Raw genomic sequence first — 15,384 nt, 5'->3', positions numbered from 1 at the left:
ATCGAGGCACGATTCCTTCAAGCATCTCCAAATTTGGACAAAATACGGGAATAGAAGAGGCTCTGTCTCTTTCTTGTGGAAGATATCAAGTTCTACTAAAGCTATGCTATGGGCTGTCGGCATGCATATGCTGAAGATATGTATACCTTTGTATTTGATGATGTCTTGTGAGTTTTATTTGTTTTGTCTCGTGAGTGTTGTTGCATGTCAATCATATTGTACAAACATATAGCATATGTTATGTGAAGATCTTTCATGATGATGAAGCTTTGATGATGATATATGAAGATGATGATGAGTTCTCCTGCCATAAGCCTTGTATCATCAGAGTCGAAGATGAGTGTGTCTTGTATGAGTTGTGGAGACAATCCCATTGAATGTATGCCTGAGACAAGAAATTGAGATAATACCATGCTATACCTTGTTCTATGACAAGCTGAGAAGATATTTGATGCTATGCTAAGGTCCCTTGCCTTACAAGGGGGGTGTTCCTTTTTTGTGTACATGGTGAGTGGTTACTTTAGTTTGGGTAAAGGAAGGTTCGTGAGTCTACAGAGGCGAGAGAGAGTGAAGCCCCGGGTTTAGCTGACAGCTTCTGCTGGTGGTGCCCCTTGAAGAGTTATATGTTTTGTTTCCTTGCTGGGATTTGAAGCTACTCTCACAGCCAGAAGTCTCGCACTTTCCCAGCGATACGGCCCACGTCACGACAGCGGGCGTGAGAGAGAGCTCGCCACACCTGGCGGACTGAAGGACGGGGCGGAACCAAGGGAGGTGGCGCCTGAGAAGCACGCTTACGAGGCCTCCTGCGATGCTTCAAAGGGCCACAAGGGCCCGGAAGCAAAACATAGTCCTCAAAGAGCACAATGTCACGGACAAGAACCATGACCCTGGGGACAACATCCGTCGAGGCAGTGACCACCTGGGCAGAAGATGTCGGCAAGGCGTGGAGGGGGGGCATTTGAAGAACCAGCCCAAAGGCAGACCCGATGGCCTCTAACATAGGCCAATATGCGCGAGGAAGACCTGGGAATCTGAGTGTAATCGGGAAACGGTTCCGGTCTTCCTCAACAGGGTCAAAATAGCTGGAGTAGGGAAGAAATAATATCTTCCTCGGGCCCAATGGCAAAGGGCTGCCCTTCAAAACCTCTGAGGCTGCGTCCTCAGAATCAAAATCCACTTGGAAGAAACCTCTTCTTCCAAGCAACCTGACATCTCGAAAATGTGGAGTGAGGTCGGGGGGCAGAGCCGCCAGGACCCAATCCTGAGCGTGGAGACGGGATGGGTGAGATCCAAAGATTCTGGCAATGAGGGTCGTTTTGGAGTCTTTCTCTATTTCGGCGTAGAGGACCGCGAGCTCGGCTTCGGAAAAAACAATGATTCGCCCGGCCGAGGGAGAATGATTAGCCATGATGCTCATCGAAGAAAAAGGCCGACTTGAACCCGGATGAGGAGCAATCCGAACCAAGGGGAAGAGGCAGGCCATCAAATTGTGAGAAAGAAGAGATGAGAGAAGAGACAATGTACTCAAGAACTCATCAATGAACCACTAGCCAACTTGATTAGAAATGAACTACAATGCCTCATATATATAGGAAAGTTCCTCCACCCTTTCCTCCACCCAAAAATGTGTGCAAATAGGAAAAAATAGAAATGAATGCTTTAAATCCCAAAAATGCCTAGAGGCTAAAGAGTGTGCCACTAGCGTGACATCATCTGGAGATGACACCTATCCAACACCTCCTCTTCAGGTCCCGATGGGAGGAGCAACGCCAATGCGCCGAAGAAGATAATCCAAGATAGGTCGAGGAAGAGGCTTAGTAAACAAATCAGCAACATTATCTTTGGTAGGACAATACTCAAGCTGAATGCGACCTTCAGAAATCCAATCATGAACAAAATGAAAATGAACATCAATGTGTTTGGATCATCCTCGAATAACTGGATTTTTGGCTAAAGCAATAGCACTCTGTGAATCTGAGTAGATGAGTGTCGGAGTAGATGAACATCCAAGGTGATTCAGAATTTGCTGAAGCCAAAGTGCTTCAGAAAAGTCATCCACAAGAAGCATATAATACTTGGATCCACCAAGCGATTGTACTTCCATAGGTCCTGCAAGATCAGCATGAATAAGCTCAAGTATGCGTGTGGCCCTATGAGTAGCCTCCTTTGGAAAAGAAGCCCGATGTTGCTTTCCTTGAGCACAAGAAGAACAAATGTGATGGCGAGGTTTTTGAAGCTTCATTAGAAACAAGTGCTTTAGGAGAAGCAAATAATTGATGAAGATGAGACTCATGTGGTGGTAACTGTGCTGTAAAAGAGCTTATATGATAAAGCCCAGCATTTTGATAACCATGTGCCACACAAGAAAGTGACTGTCTATCAATGATTTCAATCACTTCATCATCAAAGTAAACCCCAAGACCTTTAGAAGTAGCCTTAGAGATAGAAAATAAGTTGGCAGACATCTTAGGCACATGCAAAACATCATGTAAGATAGCATCTCCAAAAGAAACATCACCAATACCAATCACAGGAAGAGATGAAGCATCACTAATGTGTACTGATGAAGAGATAGACTTACAGTTTTCCAATAAGGAAGAACTATTCGTCATGTGAGAGGTAGCACCACTATCGGCAATCCACTCATCCGCAGTATGCGTATCAAGATCTTTGATTACCACAAGTGATGTGTCACACGAAGAAGTAGAAGACATAGCAACATATGCAACCTTGGCGTTACCGTCTTTCTTCTTTGTCTTTGTCGTGAGAAGATGTTGATGTAGAAGAACCCTTAGATTTGAATTCCAGTTCAGCTTTTACCTTCTTGGATGCCGCCTTCTTAGCAAAACAACGATCCTCCGTATGGCCACTACGACCACAGAAAGTGCACTCCTTGGAAGAATCCTTTGATTTGTCCTTGTCGCCTTTGGTTGAAGAATCTTTAGCATTGGAATTAGAGCCTTTGCGTTGATCATTCCTCTTGCCTTTGCCTTTGCCCTTGCCTTGGCTTACAAAAGCTGAGTCCTTTTTGTTTTGCTTGCGAGTAAGGCACTTATCATGAAGAAGACTCATAGTGTCTTCAAAGAAAGGGAAAGGAACTCGAAGAAAGATGTTATCTTTGAACGATTCAAAAGAAGAAGGCAATTTACCAAGTAGCTTGTGGACCGGATTGCTTACCAATGTACTAAACTCTTCAAGTTGCCGCTTGATTCGATTGAATTCTCCAAGCTTCTCCACTATGTTGTCGGATTCGGAGATAGAAAGCTTATCCGAATCTTCTTCCAACTTAGCCATCTTAACCGTTGAAAGTCTTCCATATTGCATTTTTATAGCGTGCCATAATTGTTGAGCCGTACTCCTTGTAGAGAGAAATTGAGACACAACCGATGTAGACATGCCATGCACAAGTAAAGCTTTGGCCCGTGTATCCATATAGGTTTGATATTGAGAAGGCACCATATGAGGAGAAGTGATTATAGACCACATCCCGGCACTTTCCAAAAGAAGTTGCATAAACAAGGACCAAGTGTGGTAGTTGTTTGGGGTAAGCTTTCGTGAATCGGAAAGACTTGGAAGGCTCAAAGATTGAGTGAATGGGTTAAAGGGCTGATATGATTGAGTGGGGAGAGGAGTAGTAGTGGAAGTAGTAGAAGGAGGAATCATAGTAGATGAAGTTGCCACATAAAAGGCATAGATGATGTAGGGGGATATACCATAGAGGGCATAGAAGTATGTGGATAGGAAGGCATAAAGGACAACGAAGAAAGAGAGAAAGGATCCGTAGGTCGTGCACTAGTCTAAACTACTTTAATAGGCTTGGACTGCTGTGTGATTGTTTTTTTTAACTAGCTCACAAGAATTGTACCTCAGGCTTTCTTTCAATACTTGGAGGGTATAGCTTCGCTTTTTCGTCTTTGCTTTGGAATGGTGGATCGCTTAGGAGGATGTGCAGTTTGTTACTAGGCTGCTTGCCTTTAAGAATTCTTGGAAGGTGCTGCTTATGTGGTGATTTCTATTGCCTATTGACTGGCGACATCATTTTCAATATTCTTAGGTTCCTACACCTGAGGATCAATTATGCTGTAGGTTTCAGCTCTTGTAATGTGTGAGCTGGCTGTTGCCTTCAAGTCCTGAAAACTGTTTGATTTGTCCTGTCATGTAAGCCCTAGCATTTCCATTCTTAGAAACTTACCAATGAAGATTAATAGAGCCCAATCCATAGATGAGTGGCTCAAACACTCGGTAAAACATCTCTGATTGGCTGTTGGCATTTGTGCCTTTATTATAAGCATATCAATTTTTCTGTCTGTTGTCGTAAAGATTCTTTCCATGAACTTAGGTTATCACCGTTTCATTTGTCTAGGACTAGTTCAATATTTTTCTCTGGAGTTGCTCAGTACTATGTGGTAGCATTAGGTCATTGTTATTCACTCTTTTTTTGTAATAGTTTATTTTCCCTTAGCGGTTAATGGGTGGATAGAGAACCATTTTTCAGGAGTTGAAACCAGCTTGATTCAAATAAAGAATCAAAGCAGAGAGATAAAAATGTTATTAGGTCCTGGTGGTAGAAATAGACTCAAGTTGCAAGTTGTGGAATTGTTGTGACATACAGAAAGTGTGATAAGTAGTTTTAAAGTGGGTACACTTTTCCTCTGTATTTTTGGTTGGATGGCTTCTATAGTCAGTTTTCTGGGAATCACCAACATCATGGTTCTCAGTGTCAACGTTTGATTTCAGGCTTCTATCTCTTGCTGCTCGCTTCACAACAAAGTTGATTGGCCGATATGGTTTGTGGGATTGGAGACGTCGACACAACAAATGCTGGCAAAGATTTTCGAAGAAGGCTGGTTGCATGCTCAGCCTTCCAGGTGACATGGACAATTGTTATGGTAGTCTGCATGAAATGTCACGTTTTTTGGAGGTTATCAGAAAAATGCAACATCAGCTGCGCCTTAGGAGGAGCCGACCACAGCCTGGAAAGGTCAGCCATGCCACTTTGTTTCTGTTGTGCTTTTCTAGAGAAAAGATCTTTTGTGATTCAGAACTAACTAATCTTACATATGCTTGTAGAAGGAAACTGGTGAGGAGTTTGTAGGAGACAATTCACAAGTAGTAGCTGATACTGGTTCTACGAGTCAGCCTTTTGAAAGGCTAGCCTTTCCAGAGGAAGCAAATAAGCATAGTGATTTGGTCGGAATCTCTAAAGGAGAAAATTCAATGTGGCTGGTTAGAAGTGGAGAAAATGGAGAAAAAAACACCTTGGAGAGTTCTGGTGAGATGTTTTATCGATGGGAGAAGGAAAATATGGATTTGTCAGGGATTGTTCGGGAAGCTCTAAGAGCAGGCAGATTGCCTCTTGCTGTGGTTCAGCTGCATCGTTTGCAATCCAGAGACTTGTTTTACCAGCCACAAGGTCAAAATGCCTTCAAAGAAGTTCAAGGCATTGGCAGGGCTTTTGTTTACGAGTTATTTTGCAAGGTAAATGTGATGGAGTTTTGCATATGTACACAGTTGCACAAGCCACACACGAATTGCAGGCATGTACCTGCTCAATGTGAATGGAACGCAGTTTTTCTGTTTATATCAAATGGACTGATTGGGAGAGTCAGGATGAATGTAAACTGCAGTATTCACCCAACATCTGCTGAAAACCATTGCCCTCTTCCTGGGTGTACATCTAATATCAAATGCACCATGTATTACTACTTAAGATTTTATGGGTAGTTTTGAAAGTAGAGTGTGTGTCAAGTGCTCCCATTCACCACAAGTAGATTGCCATAACAAATGTCCAAATGAGGCTTGCCTACTGTCTTATACTTTTGTTTCATGTTGCTAGGTTTAGAATCCTAAAACTGGGTCGAACTTATTGATTGCAGTTTTATAAGCTTCTCACTTTTGCTCATCTTTCAGTTAATAGATAAAAGGTTTTGCAGGGGGAAGCAGCAAAAGCGATGATTGCACTCAGCAGACTAGGGGAAGATACAGAGACTGTTTTGCGTGAATTAGCTTTTGGGACAGTGTCACGTTTTTTAAGGTCTGAAGTTATTAAGGAGTTGGCAAGGTTGGGTTGTCTCAACGCCCAGGATTTGCAGATATTAGAGACGGTTTCTGTCCTTGAGGTCTTATCTCTTTCCTACCTTTGATTTACAGTTGATTATTTGAATCATGCAAACATTTTTTTAAACATGTCAAATGTAATAAATTGTAGTTTTGTGGTGCTGATGATTGTCTTGTTTGTGTGCTTGGGAAAGAGAGCTTATCCAAACAGTAGCTTTTGGGGGAGTTATGGTGCACAGCAAAGATTGTTACCAGATCCAACTATGATCAGCACAGAAGTGTGCTCATCTGATTCTGAATTGCAGCTTGTCTGCTCCCTAAAAGAACCTCATGACTTCACAATCACATGTGGGGAAATTGATGGAGTTGTTTTGGGAAGCTGGGAATGCTCAGAAAATTCAAAGACAGTACGTACTTCCTTGGCAGAACTCTCTCCAGGATATTGGGCAGGTGCAGCAGTCTGGCTGAATGCATGGGACAAGAGAACATTGGATCGAGTATGTGTTTTTTTCCCTCAAAATTGGATGTTACTGATTTTCATCGACTCTATAAATAACAAGGAAATAGATACTGATTGAACTTTGAAATGACGAGGAAATAATTATATTATGTAGCACATTTTACTGAAATGGAAACATCGGGCCTTTTAACTGTTTCTAAATTTCTTTTTGAAACTCATTGTGTGCTGGTTTAGAACTTTACATTTAAACCTGTGACATGCAAAAAACTGAGACAAGAAATGGCAAAGGAAACACCACCTCATTCTGAAGATTTTTATGTTTGGGACTGTTTTATGTATTTAGTAGTCTGTCTTCACAGATTTTGATAATGACCAACTTAATGAACTGGACATCCCTACGTGTTCCTACTTATGTTCAAGCTGAATGAGATAAAAATGTAGTCATTTACACTGAGCCTTGCCTGACGGCAGTATGATTCTTCTCTTCAGAGACGTTAGTAGTTGTCTTTGGCTTTTTTTTTTCTTGGTCTAGATAATATTGGCTTTGATTCTTCCTGGAAATGCAATTGTATAGCTCCAAGGCATCACAAATTAGTGGAGAAGTTCAGCCCACTGTGCCATGGCCAAAGCTGATGCTCGCCCCTTCAATGGAAAGTGATGAGCATCCACTTGTTAATGTTCTATGTCTCTTGTTTATTCACAGGCCCTTTGTGGGTTTGACTCTTGAGTAAGTCATAATTAGCTGAAGTTCACAAGAGTTGGCCCATCTGCAATGTCCTTCTTAGTTGAGTCTAGAGCAAAGCCTTCAAGACTTCCATAAGCATGAAACCTTGTCCAAGAAGAAGGCCATCTCCTTGTCAGAGGGCAGCGGAAAGATGTAGACAAATGACAAAAAAGCTGAAGCTCCAAGAGAGAGATGAGTGAAAACAGCAAAACGCTGATGTACTAATCTCAAGAAAAGAGTGGATACAACCAGCCCGTAGGCGAGGAGTGGACTCCGTAGGCAGAGGGCTGAAGGTGCTCACCAAGAATGATCAAGGAAGGATGATAAAATGAGGAAAAGGGAAGCCCATATGTATACTCCTGACTGCCTCCTAGTGGCCTACACGATCTGAAAATAGGTGAAATACTCCATAAAATGGGTGGGCAACCCACATCAAAGGCCCATAAAATAGGGAAAAATGGGGAATGCCTGAGCATAGAAATGCCCCCCATAAACACTAGAAAAGCCACCAATAGGAGATGATATATGCTAACACCCCCTCTCAGGTCTTGGGGGTGGCCCAAGACCCAAGGAGCTGCCATGAACGTCGATAGATGACTGAGATAATCCTTTGGTGATGAATAAGTCTGCAACGTTGTCCTAGGTAGGACAATATTCAAGGATAATGTCTCCCTCCAAGATCTGCTCCCGCACATAGTGGTACTGGATCTCTATATGCTTGGTCTGTGCATGAAATATTCTTAGCAATAGCCAAGCAACGCTGGTTGTCGCATGAGATAAGGGTAGGCTGCTGCTGTCAAAAACTGATCTCCTCAAGTAGCCGCCACTACCAAATCACCTCACAAGTAGCCGAACAAGCCGCTCGATACTCCGTCTCAGTCGATGAAAGCGCCACCATAGGCTGATTTTTACTCGTCCATGAAATGGCTCTAGATCCAAGAGTAAATCAATACCCTATAGTGGATCGTCGAGAATCCGCATCTTGAGCCTAGTCGGAGTCGCTCCAGCCACACAAAGTGGTCCCCTCTCCATAGAAAATGCCAAAATCCTTCGCACCTTTCAAGCACCGCAACACATGGAGTGCTGCCTGCCAATGAGTGTCCAATGGTGCCTGCATGAAAGCACTGAGAGTTCCCGCCACAAATGCACAATTAGGCGGTGTTGAGCAACCAAATCAAGGAACCAATTAGTTTCCTATGCAGAGGTGTGTTTGCACTGGATCAGATCCAGAAGAAAGTTTGATGCCGGGGTCCATTGGGGAGTGATGGGCTTACAATTTGTCATCCTGAAAGCCTCCAACAGGTCTGTAACATACCACTACTGTGAGATGAATATGCCATCTGAGCGCTGAAAAATCTCCAATCCAAGAAAGAAGTGGTGTTTGGTGTCAAGTGGATCTATAAGACCAAGTATAAATCAAATGGGACTATAGATAAGCATAAGGTCAGGCTTGTGGCCAAAGGCTATTCTCAGAATAGCTAGTGTGAGTTTTGATGATACCTTTGCACCGACTACTCAGATGGCGACCATACGGACTGTTCTTGCTCTTGTTGCACACTCCCATCTTTCAAACGGATGTCAAGTCATCATTCCTCAATGGGGAGCTAAAGGAGAAAGTTTATGTGGAACAACCCTCGCGATTTCAAGTTCCTGGCTCCAAAGCATAGTTGCCAGGCGTTTCAGAAACGGCAGGTATGAAACGGGTTTCATACGTTTTGAAACGTTTCATAAAAGGTAAGAAACGGGTACAAAAAGGTTTCATGCAAAACAGAAAAACCATGTATATTTTTTACTTGAAATATACAAAAGAAAAAACTGTTGACATAACTTATAAGAGACCACATTGAATTCATTTCAATAAAAACAAAATACATGTAAGATATGATGATATCACAAATCACGTGGGTGATCACTGATGACTAAACAAAAATCAAAAGCATCACCACGTGGGTGATGAGTCATGACTCAAAATCCAAGATCAAAATAAATAACATGTCCAAAGTTCAAACTAAATAACATGTCCAAATAAAATGATACTGGCAGCTGCTAGCTACTATCTGCATCCTCATCTGCATCCTCATGCTCATCCTCATCCTCATCTGCATCTTCTGCCTCTGCAGCCTCACTCTCAAGGTCACTGCCAGTAGCCGAGTCCTCAAAGGCCTCATCCTCTAGAGGTACTTCAGGCTCTCCCAGATTGGGGATATCCTCAATGGGGATACCTAGCTGCATGGCCTTCCAAGCCTTGAGGCTATCATAGATTTCTTGTGGCACATGCTTACATGGCCCAATGCCGAAACCCTTTGTTTGTGACAAATGTGCCTTCAACCTGGTGACACTACCATGGTGCTTATCAGCACAAAAGTTGCATTTCCACTTTTCGGAGCCTGAGCCACCATATCTAGACTCGAAGGTGACATTGTTCCAAAGAGAATCACCTGTTCGAGGCATCCTACAAGGCGGGGATAAATGCAGATTGTTGGCCCTGCAAGTGCGACACATAACATAAACTAATCTCAATAGAGCAAGGGTGGACCGTGGAAGATATGCCATAAATATTGATGGAAGAGAAAAAAGTGTGCTGCTTTGTGAGTTGTGCAGAGAAAACCAACTTAAAGCAAAACATGACATTACCTCTTTGGAAGACCTCCACAAGGCCCAAGGACACCAAGGAGCAGGGGGCCGACACAAGCGATGGAAGGAATCGAAGGATGGCACACAAATCGGCAAACTCACAGGCGGCCGCCACTGGGAAGCGTGAATGAACTACGCCGTACGATTCACGAAAGGAAACGTTTTTTAAGGTTTTTAAAAACTGCATGATGTATGAAACGCGTTTCATACTGTACGAAACGTTTCGAAACGTTTCGTACGTTTTGAAACTGTATGAAACGCGTTTCTATGCAACACTGCTCCAAAGGTATGGTCTACAGGCTGAAAAAGGCCTTATATGGTTTGAAACAAGCCCCCTAAGGCTTGGTATGAGAAGATTGATGCCTTCTTTCAACAGAAGGGTTTCAAGCGGTTGGCGACTGATCCAAATCTCTACATTTATCCCGAGAAAGTGTTGTATACTCTCATCATTCTCTATGTGGACGACTTAATCATCACAAGCAGCCATGCAGCACACATTGCTCACACAAAGGTTGCCCTCAGTCAAGAATTTGAGATGACAGATCTTCCTTTTTGCCAGTCTAGGAACCAGCTCCTAAGTCTAATTCCGCTCAATAGAGTCAAGCTCCACTTCCATGGCGTGCTTCCAAGTCGGTTTGGAAAGTGTCTCCCCAATATGATTAGGTTCCGAGTCCTGGATGCGTGACATTAGTGCATAATTGACGCACAGGTTTTCCTGAGATGATGTCGTGGTACGCAACCACTCCGATCGACGGGGACTCTCTGCTGGAGGTGAAGGCAACCGTGTTACCCCCGAGTCCTACAACGTGTGGTACAACCAATTGGAAATCCGAGACCCCCCATCAGAAGTCGAACCTTGGTCTTGAGATGAAGCTTGCTGTGGAGCATCCATCAAAATCTCCTCCTCCTAATCAATGTCGGATGATTCCTCCGCCTGAGGTGCTCAAGGACGTGCTGGGTCAAACCGAGGAAGTGGAACAGGAGGATCCAACGAGGAACCAAGGAGAGGCTGAGTCAAATCAACCCCTGAAGACGTCCCCTCTACAGCGGAAGATGAAGTCTCATCAACCACCACATCTCTGCTAACAATGATCTTCGAGGTTGCAGGATTGTAGAGCTGATAACCTTTAGATTCTGAGCTGTAACCAGCCAAAGTATGATGCTTGGACTTAGTGTCCAGCTTCCCCCTATCACCATCAGGTACATGAATAAATGCATCAGACCAAAAACCCAAAAATGTGAAACTGTGGATTTTCTACCAAGGTAGGCTTGAAAGGGGGTCTGTCTTGGAACAGCAGTAGTAGGGGACCGATTAAGAATATAAACAGTAGTAGCAACTGCCTCTGCCCAAAGCTTTTGAGGAAGACTTTGATTTTCCAACGTAGTCCGAGCCATCTCAATCACCTTTCGGTTCTTCCACTCCACCACGCCGTTCTCTGGAGGAGTACCTGTGTTGGCAAACTCCCTTTGAATGCCATGTAGCTCACAATACCGGTTAAATTGACGAGAAGTAAACTGGCCGCCTTTGTTGGCTCAGAATGTCAAGACAGAGTGTCCCGATTGTTTCTACACCAAGGTTCTCCATGTTTGGAATCTGTCGGAATCTGTCGAACGTTTCATCTTTGGAATTGAGAAAAGAGGCCCATGTATACTGGCTATAATCATCAACCAAGAGAAAAACATAATTGGCAAAACCAAGAGACGGAGTGTGCATCGGGCCACACAAATCCGCATGAACGAACTCCAGAGGTGCTGTAGCTTGCGGTGTAGCCTTCTTTAGAAAGGCCTCCCAATGATGTTTCCCTTTGAGGCAAGAGTGACAAGGGTCCTCACGTGTGCCAACATCTGCTAATCCATCCACCAGTTGCTCCCGAAAAGCCTTCCGCAAGGCCTCCAAATGAAGATGTCCAAATCTAGCATTCGAAAGGTCACTTGTGTGGGTAGCTGCGTGAGAGTAAAGAGGCGCAAGTTTGTAGAGGCCATGGTCCTCGATGCCTTGCCAAAGGATCTTGTCAGTGAGAGGGTCCCGAATGATTAGTGAGTCCTCCATAAACTCCACCACTTGTTTGGAGCAATAATCACAAACCTTCTGATTAGAATTAGAAGTTGAAGACCCCTTTTGGTTTGCATCCTTGGAGTCTTTGGAGTTCTTAGAATCCTTAGGAGGTGCCCCACGTTTGCCACTGTTAGGCTGCCCCCCTCTCTGTCCAATAAAAGCCTCGGTACGTTTCTTTGAAGAAGAATCCCTGAATTTGCTCTCCTTATCATCCTAATCAAGGACCATAGGCACCAGCTCATCCGAGGTAATGGTCTCCGTCCGTCCTGAGGTAAGAAGTGAAGAATAGAAACTCTAATATTTCGGGGGCAACTGAGCAAGTAACCGGATGGCCATATCCTTAGAGGAAATCTCCTTTCCGCACCCAGAAATCTCAGATTGCAATGACTCCAGTTTGTTGATGTGATCCCGCATAGAAGTAGAATCAGTGGGTGAAAGCTTCAACATTTGAAGCTCTAGGGAAACTCTCTTCATGGGTGTCTTCCGGTCGTAGATGTCGGGAGTCTCTTCCATGCAACATGTGCAGGGGTATCCTGTTTGATGTGAGCGATGATTGAGGGTTGAGAGTTCAGTAGAATGAATGACCGATCACAGGCATTAAGCCGATCCCATAGAGCAACTTCGTGCATAAGGGCATCCCTCGTATCCTCCTCCTCTGTGGTGCCCGGGTTGGGCCGGAGGACTGGTCGAGTGATGAATCCCAAAAGATCCAAGACTGCTTTCACCATGACTTTCTAGATGTCGTAGTTTGTGCCATCCAACTTGGCATCTGAAGGAAAAGTCGGAAGAGTGGGTGTTGGAAACGTCCGGGGTTGGATGAGAGCCATGGTGTACCTCCTCTGAAAAATGCAGCCACCAAAACAGCCCAAGAGCTGCTCTTTGCAATTGTAGGGAGGGTGGGCGGGAAAAAAAGAGAGTGGAGAGGAGAAAAAAACGCAGAAAACACAGATCTGCCTCTCCGGAGAAGAAAACGCAAGTATGAATCATTGCGGACAGCCACCAAGATTGCGTGAAAATGCAGAAAATCAGCACGAATCAGCCTCCAATCAGCGATTCCAGGTCTAGATGTCTCTGGGCTCTGATACCATGTCAGAGGGCAGCGGAAAGATGTAGACGAATGACAAAAACGCTGAAGCTCCAAGAGAGAGATGAGCAAAACGTTGATGTGCTAATCTCAAGAAAAGAGTGGATACAACCAGCCTGTAGGCGAGGAATGGACTCCGTAGGCAAAGAGCTGAAGGTGCTCACCAAGAATGATCAAGGAATGATGATAAAATGAGGAAGAGGGCAACCCATATATATACTCCATCATGAACTGGTCGACTGCCTCCTAGTGGCCTACATGACCTGAAAATAGGTGAAATACTCCATAAAATGGGTGGGCAACCCACATCAAAGGCTCATAAAATAGGGAAAAATATGAGAATATGGGGAATGCCTGAGCATAGAAATGCCCCCCCATAAGCACCAGAAAAGCCACCAACAGGAGATGATATATGCTAACACTACCCCCCTAAAAGAAAATATTCTTCAATAGTCAAAGAAAATGTCTGCGTACTGCATACTACAACCCTGAGGCTGATCCAGTACAAAAGACCCTCATGCGAGGTGTATGGAAACCAAAAAACATGAGGGGGGCTCTCTCTCTGGCTGGCCGCTGTTGAAGGGAGGCTACGATGGTTGAGGGGGTGGAAAATCCACTTTATGGGCCTGTAATGCCAGATCAGTCTTTCACCCCCCCTAGTGAAGGGGCTGGACTCCAGGTGTGCAGGAAGGCTATGCGATGCTGTTGCATCTGAGTCGAGTCGCTTGTGAGGAGCTCCCACCCGGGAGGGTGTGGATAATGTCTGTACAAATGAAGCGGATCATCTCTGCAGGCAGAGTGATGGATCCATCTATGGCCTTGGTGCTTTGGGTCTGCCAGATGCCATACTACTGATAAGCTTCCACCTGTGACTCACATAGGTTTCTGGGGTCCACTAGGGGACTGGAGTCGAGGAAGCAGGGATGGACGAGATCTGAAAATGAGTCATTTGAAGGGCGAGACCTATACCAATAGAGTAGTCGCACCCACCTCCGTGGCCCATGCAATGATGCACCACCTGACGAAGCGGAGAATGCTGGGTTTTGAGGTGATCAGCTGGAGAATCCTTGACCAAATCTGCTATGCCTTTGGGCAGCCCCAAAGGCAATGTCGTCGTGACTCAAATGGGGTGCAGTGGCGGCTGTATAAGGCTGGCCGACCTGCGACAGCCAGCCACGTGCCCATTGCAAGAGTGCGGTGTGCTAGGCTGTCGCAAAGCAGGTGCTAGTAGTAGTCCTTATGAAAATCGGTGGAAATGCCCTGGGTCTGCCAGCTTGCAGCAGCCGCAAGTGTACCATCTAGCTTGTCTAATAGAATGGGGTGGCCTAGATGCGCCGAGCATTGAAAAAAGGGGATGCCAGGAGTGGCGGATGGTCGGGTCCTGCCAGCACCACTCCCTTGGATCCCGCTGAAGTTTGGCCAGGGGATGGTTCTCCCGAGCCATAGTTGCTATGTCGGATCGTCTGCAACCTCCAGAGGGGGAGGCGTTGATGTGCCACGTATGGGCGGAGGGTGGGGGTACTCGCCTGTGAGGTTTGAGTTGGGCAAACGCTGGCCTCAGTCAGCAACTATGAAGGCCGGGTGGGGGGAATCCTCTTGGATGCTGAGGATCACCAGAGGGATGTTGTGCTTAGAGAAAGGAGAAACCCATACTAATCATTTTGCGGGTTGGGGCTACATTGACAATCCAGGAGGCCACAGGCCGCCATGGGTGGGGCTGCGGGCTGAGATGCAGGCAAGTAAGAAATCCTTCCACACCTGTATTTCATTCGGCATCCGGACGACTCTCAAACCTGACTTTTTTGTCAGCAAGCCTCTATTTAGATAACTTTTCTATCCCTATGCTTTGTCATTTCAGTACATTTGCAGGTCTTTGCCACCAGTGGGTCACTTGGCATCTCTCAAAGTTGCTATTCAGTGGACATTGGGTGTTTGCAATACATCGTGCAGGGGCATTTGTTTTGCGCAGATAGTGCATTTGTTTTGAGTAATGGTTGGCAATGACAGAAGAGGATAAGTTGGATGGTTCTTTCTACTCGTACACGTGGCTCATCACATACAGGTGGTTCAAGGAGTACAACATGTACTGGCGGTGCTGATGTTGGTCCAGCTCCTACTCTGTCCCAAGCTAGATGGGATGGAAGAGATGGACATGCACATGTAGTGATTGCTTGTGAAGAAGTCCATTTTCCCGCATATTCGCTCTTGTGACATTGTCAAGTAGGCATGGGATGCACTCGCATCTTTGTACCGTGAACGCAATGAGGCTAAGGTAGGCTATTTGAGAAGGCACCTAGAGTCAGAGCATATGAATGAGGGAGATGCAATGTATGCTTACTTAAACAAAGATCAAGGATTTAAGAGAGCAA

The 15,384-nt window shown here is 44.9% G+C and overlaps 1 protein-coding gene across 1 annotated transcript in view; it reads left to right on the top strand.

Moving 5' to 3' along the window:
- LOC147603838 (spatacsin carboxy-terminus protein) overlaps positions 1–15,384 on the top strand; it is a 131,734-nt gene that overhangs the window by 17,627 nt on the left and 98,723 nt on the right. Inside the window, exons 5-8 of the mRNA XM_086796368.1 lie at positions 4,738–4,981; positions 5,071–5,478; positions 5,934–6,119; positions 6,252–6,554. Of these exons, the coding sequence (XP_086652494.1) occupies positions 4,738–4,981; positions 5,071–5,478; positions 5,934–6,119; positions 6,252–6,554 (1,141 nt within the window). The remainder of the gene's footprint in view (positions 1–4,737; positions 4,982–5,070; positions 5,479–5,933; positions 6,120–6,251; positions 6,555–15,384) is intronic.

This window comes from Cibotium barometz, chromosome 63 (genome assembly GCF_041138505.1).
Source record: "Cibotium barometz isolate CiBa-2024 chromosome 63, ASM4113850v1, whole genome shotgun sequence".
NCBI classification, from domain to species: Eukaryota; Viridiplantae; Streptophyta; class Polypodiopsida; order Cyatheales; family Cibotiaceae; genus Cibotium; species Cibotium barometz.
The sequence above is the reverse complement of the archived record's forward strand: the minus strand, read 5'-3'. Positions and strand labels throughout refer to the sequence as shown.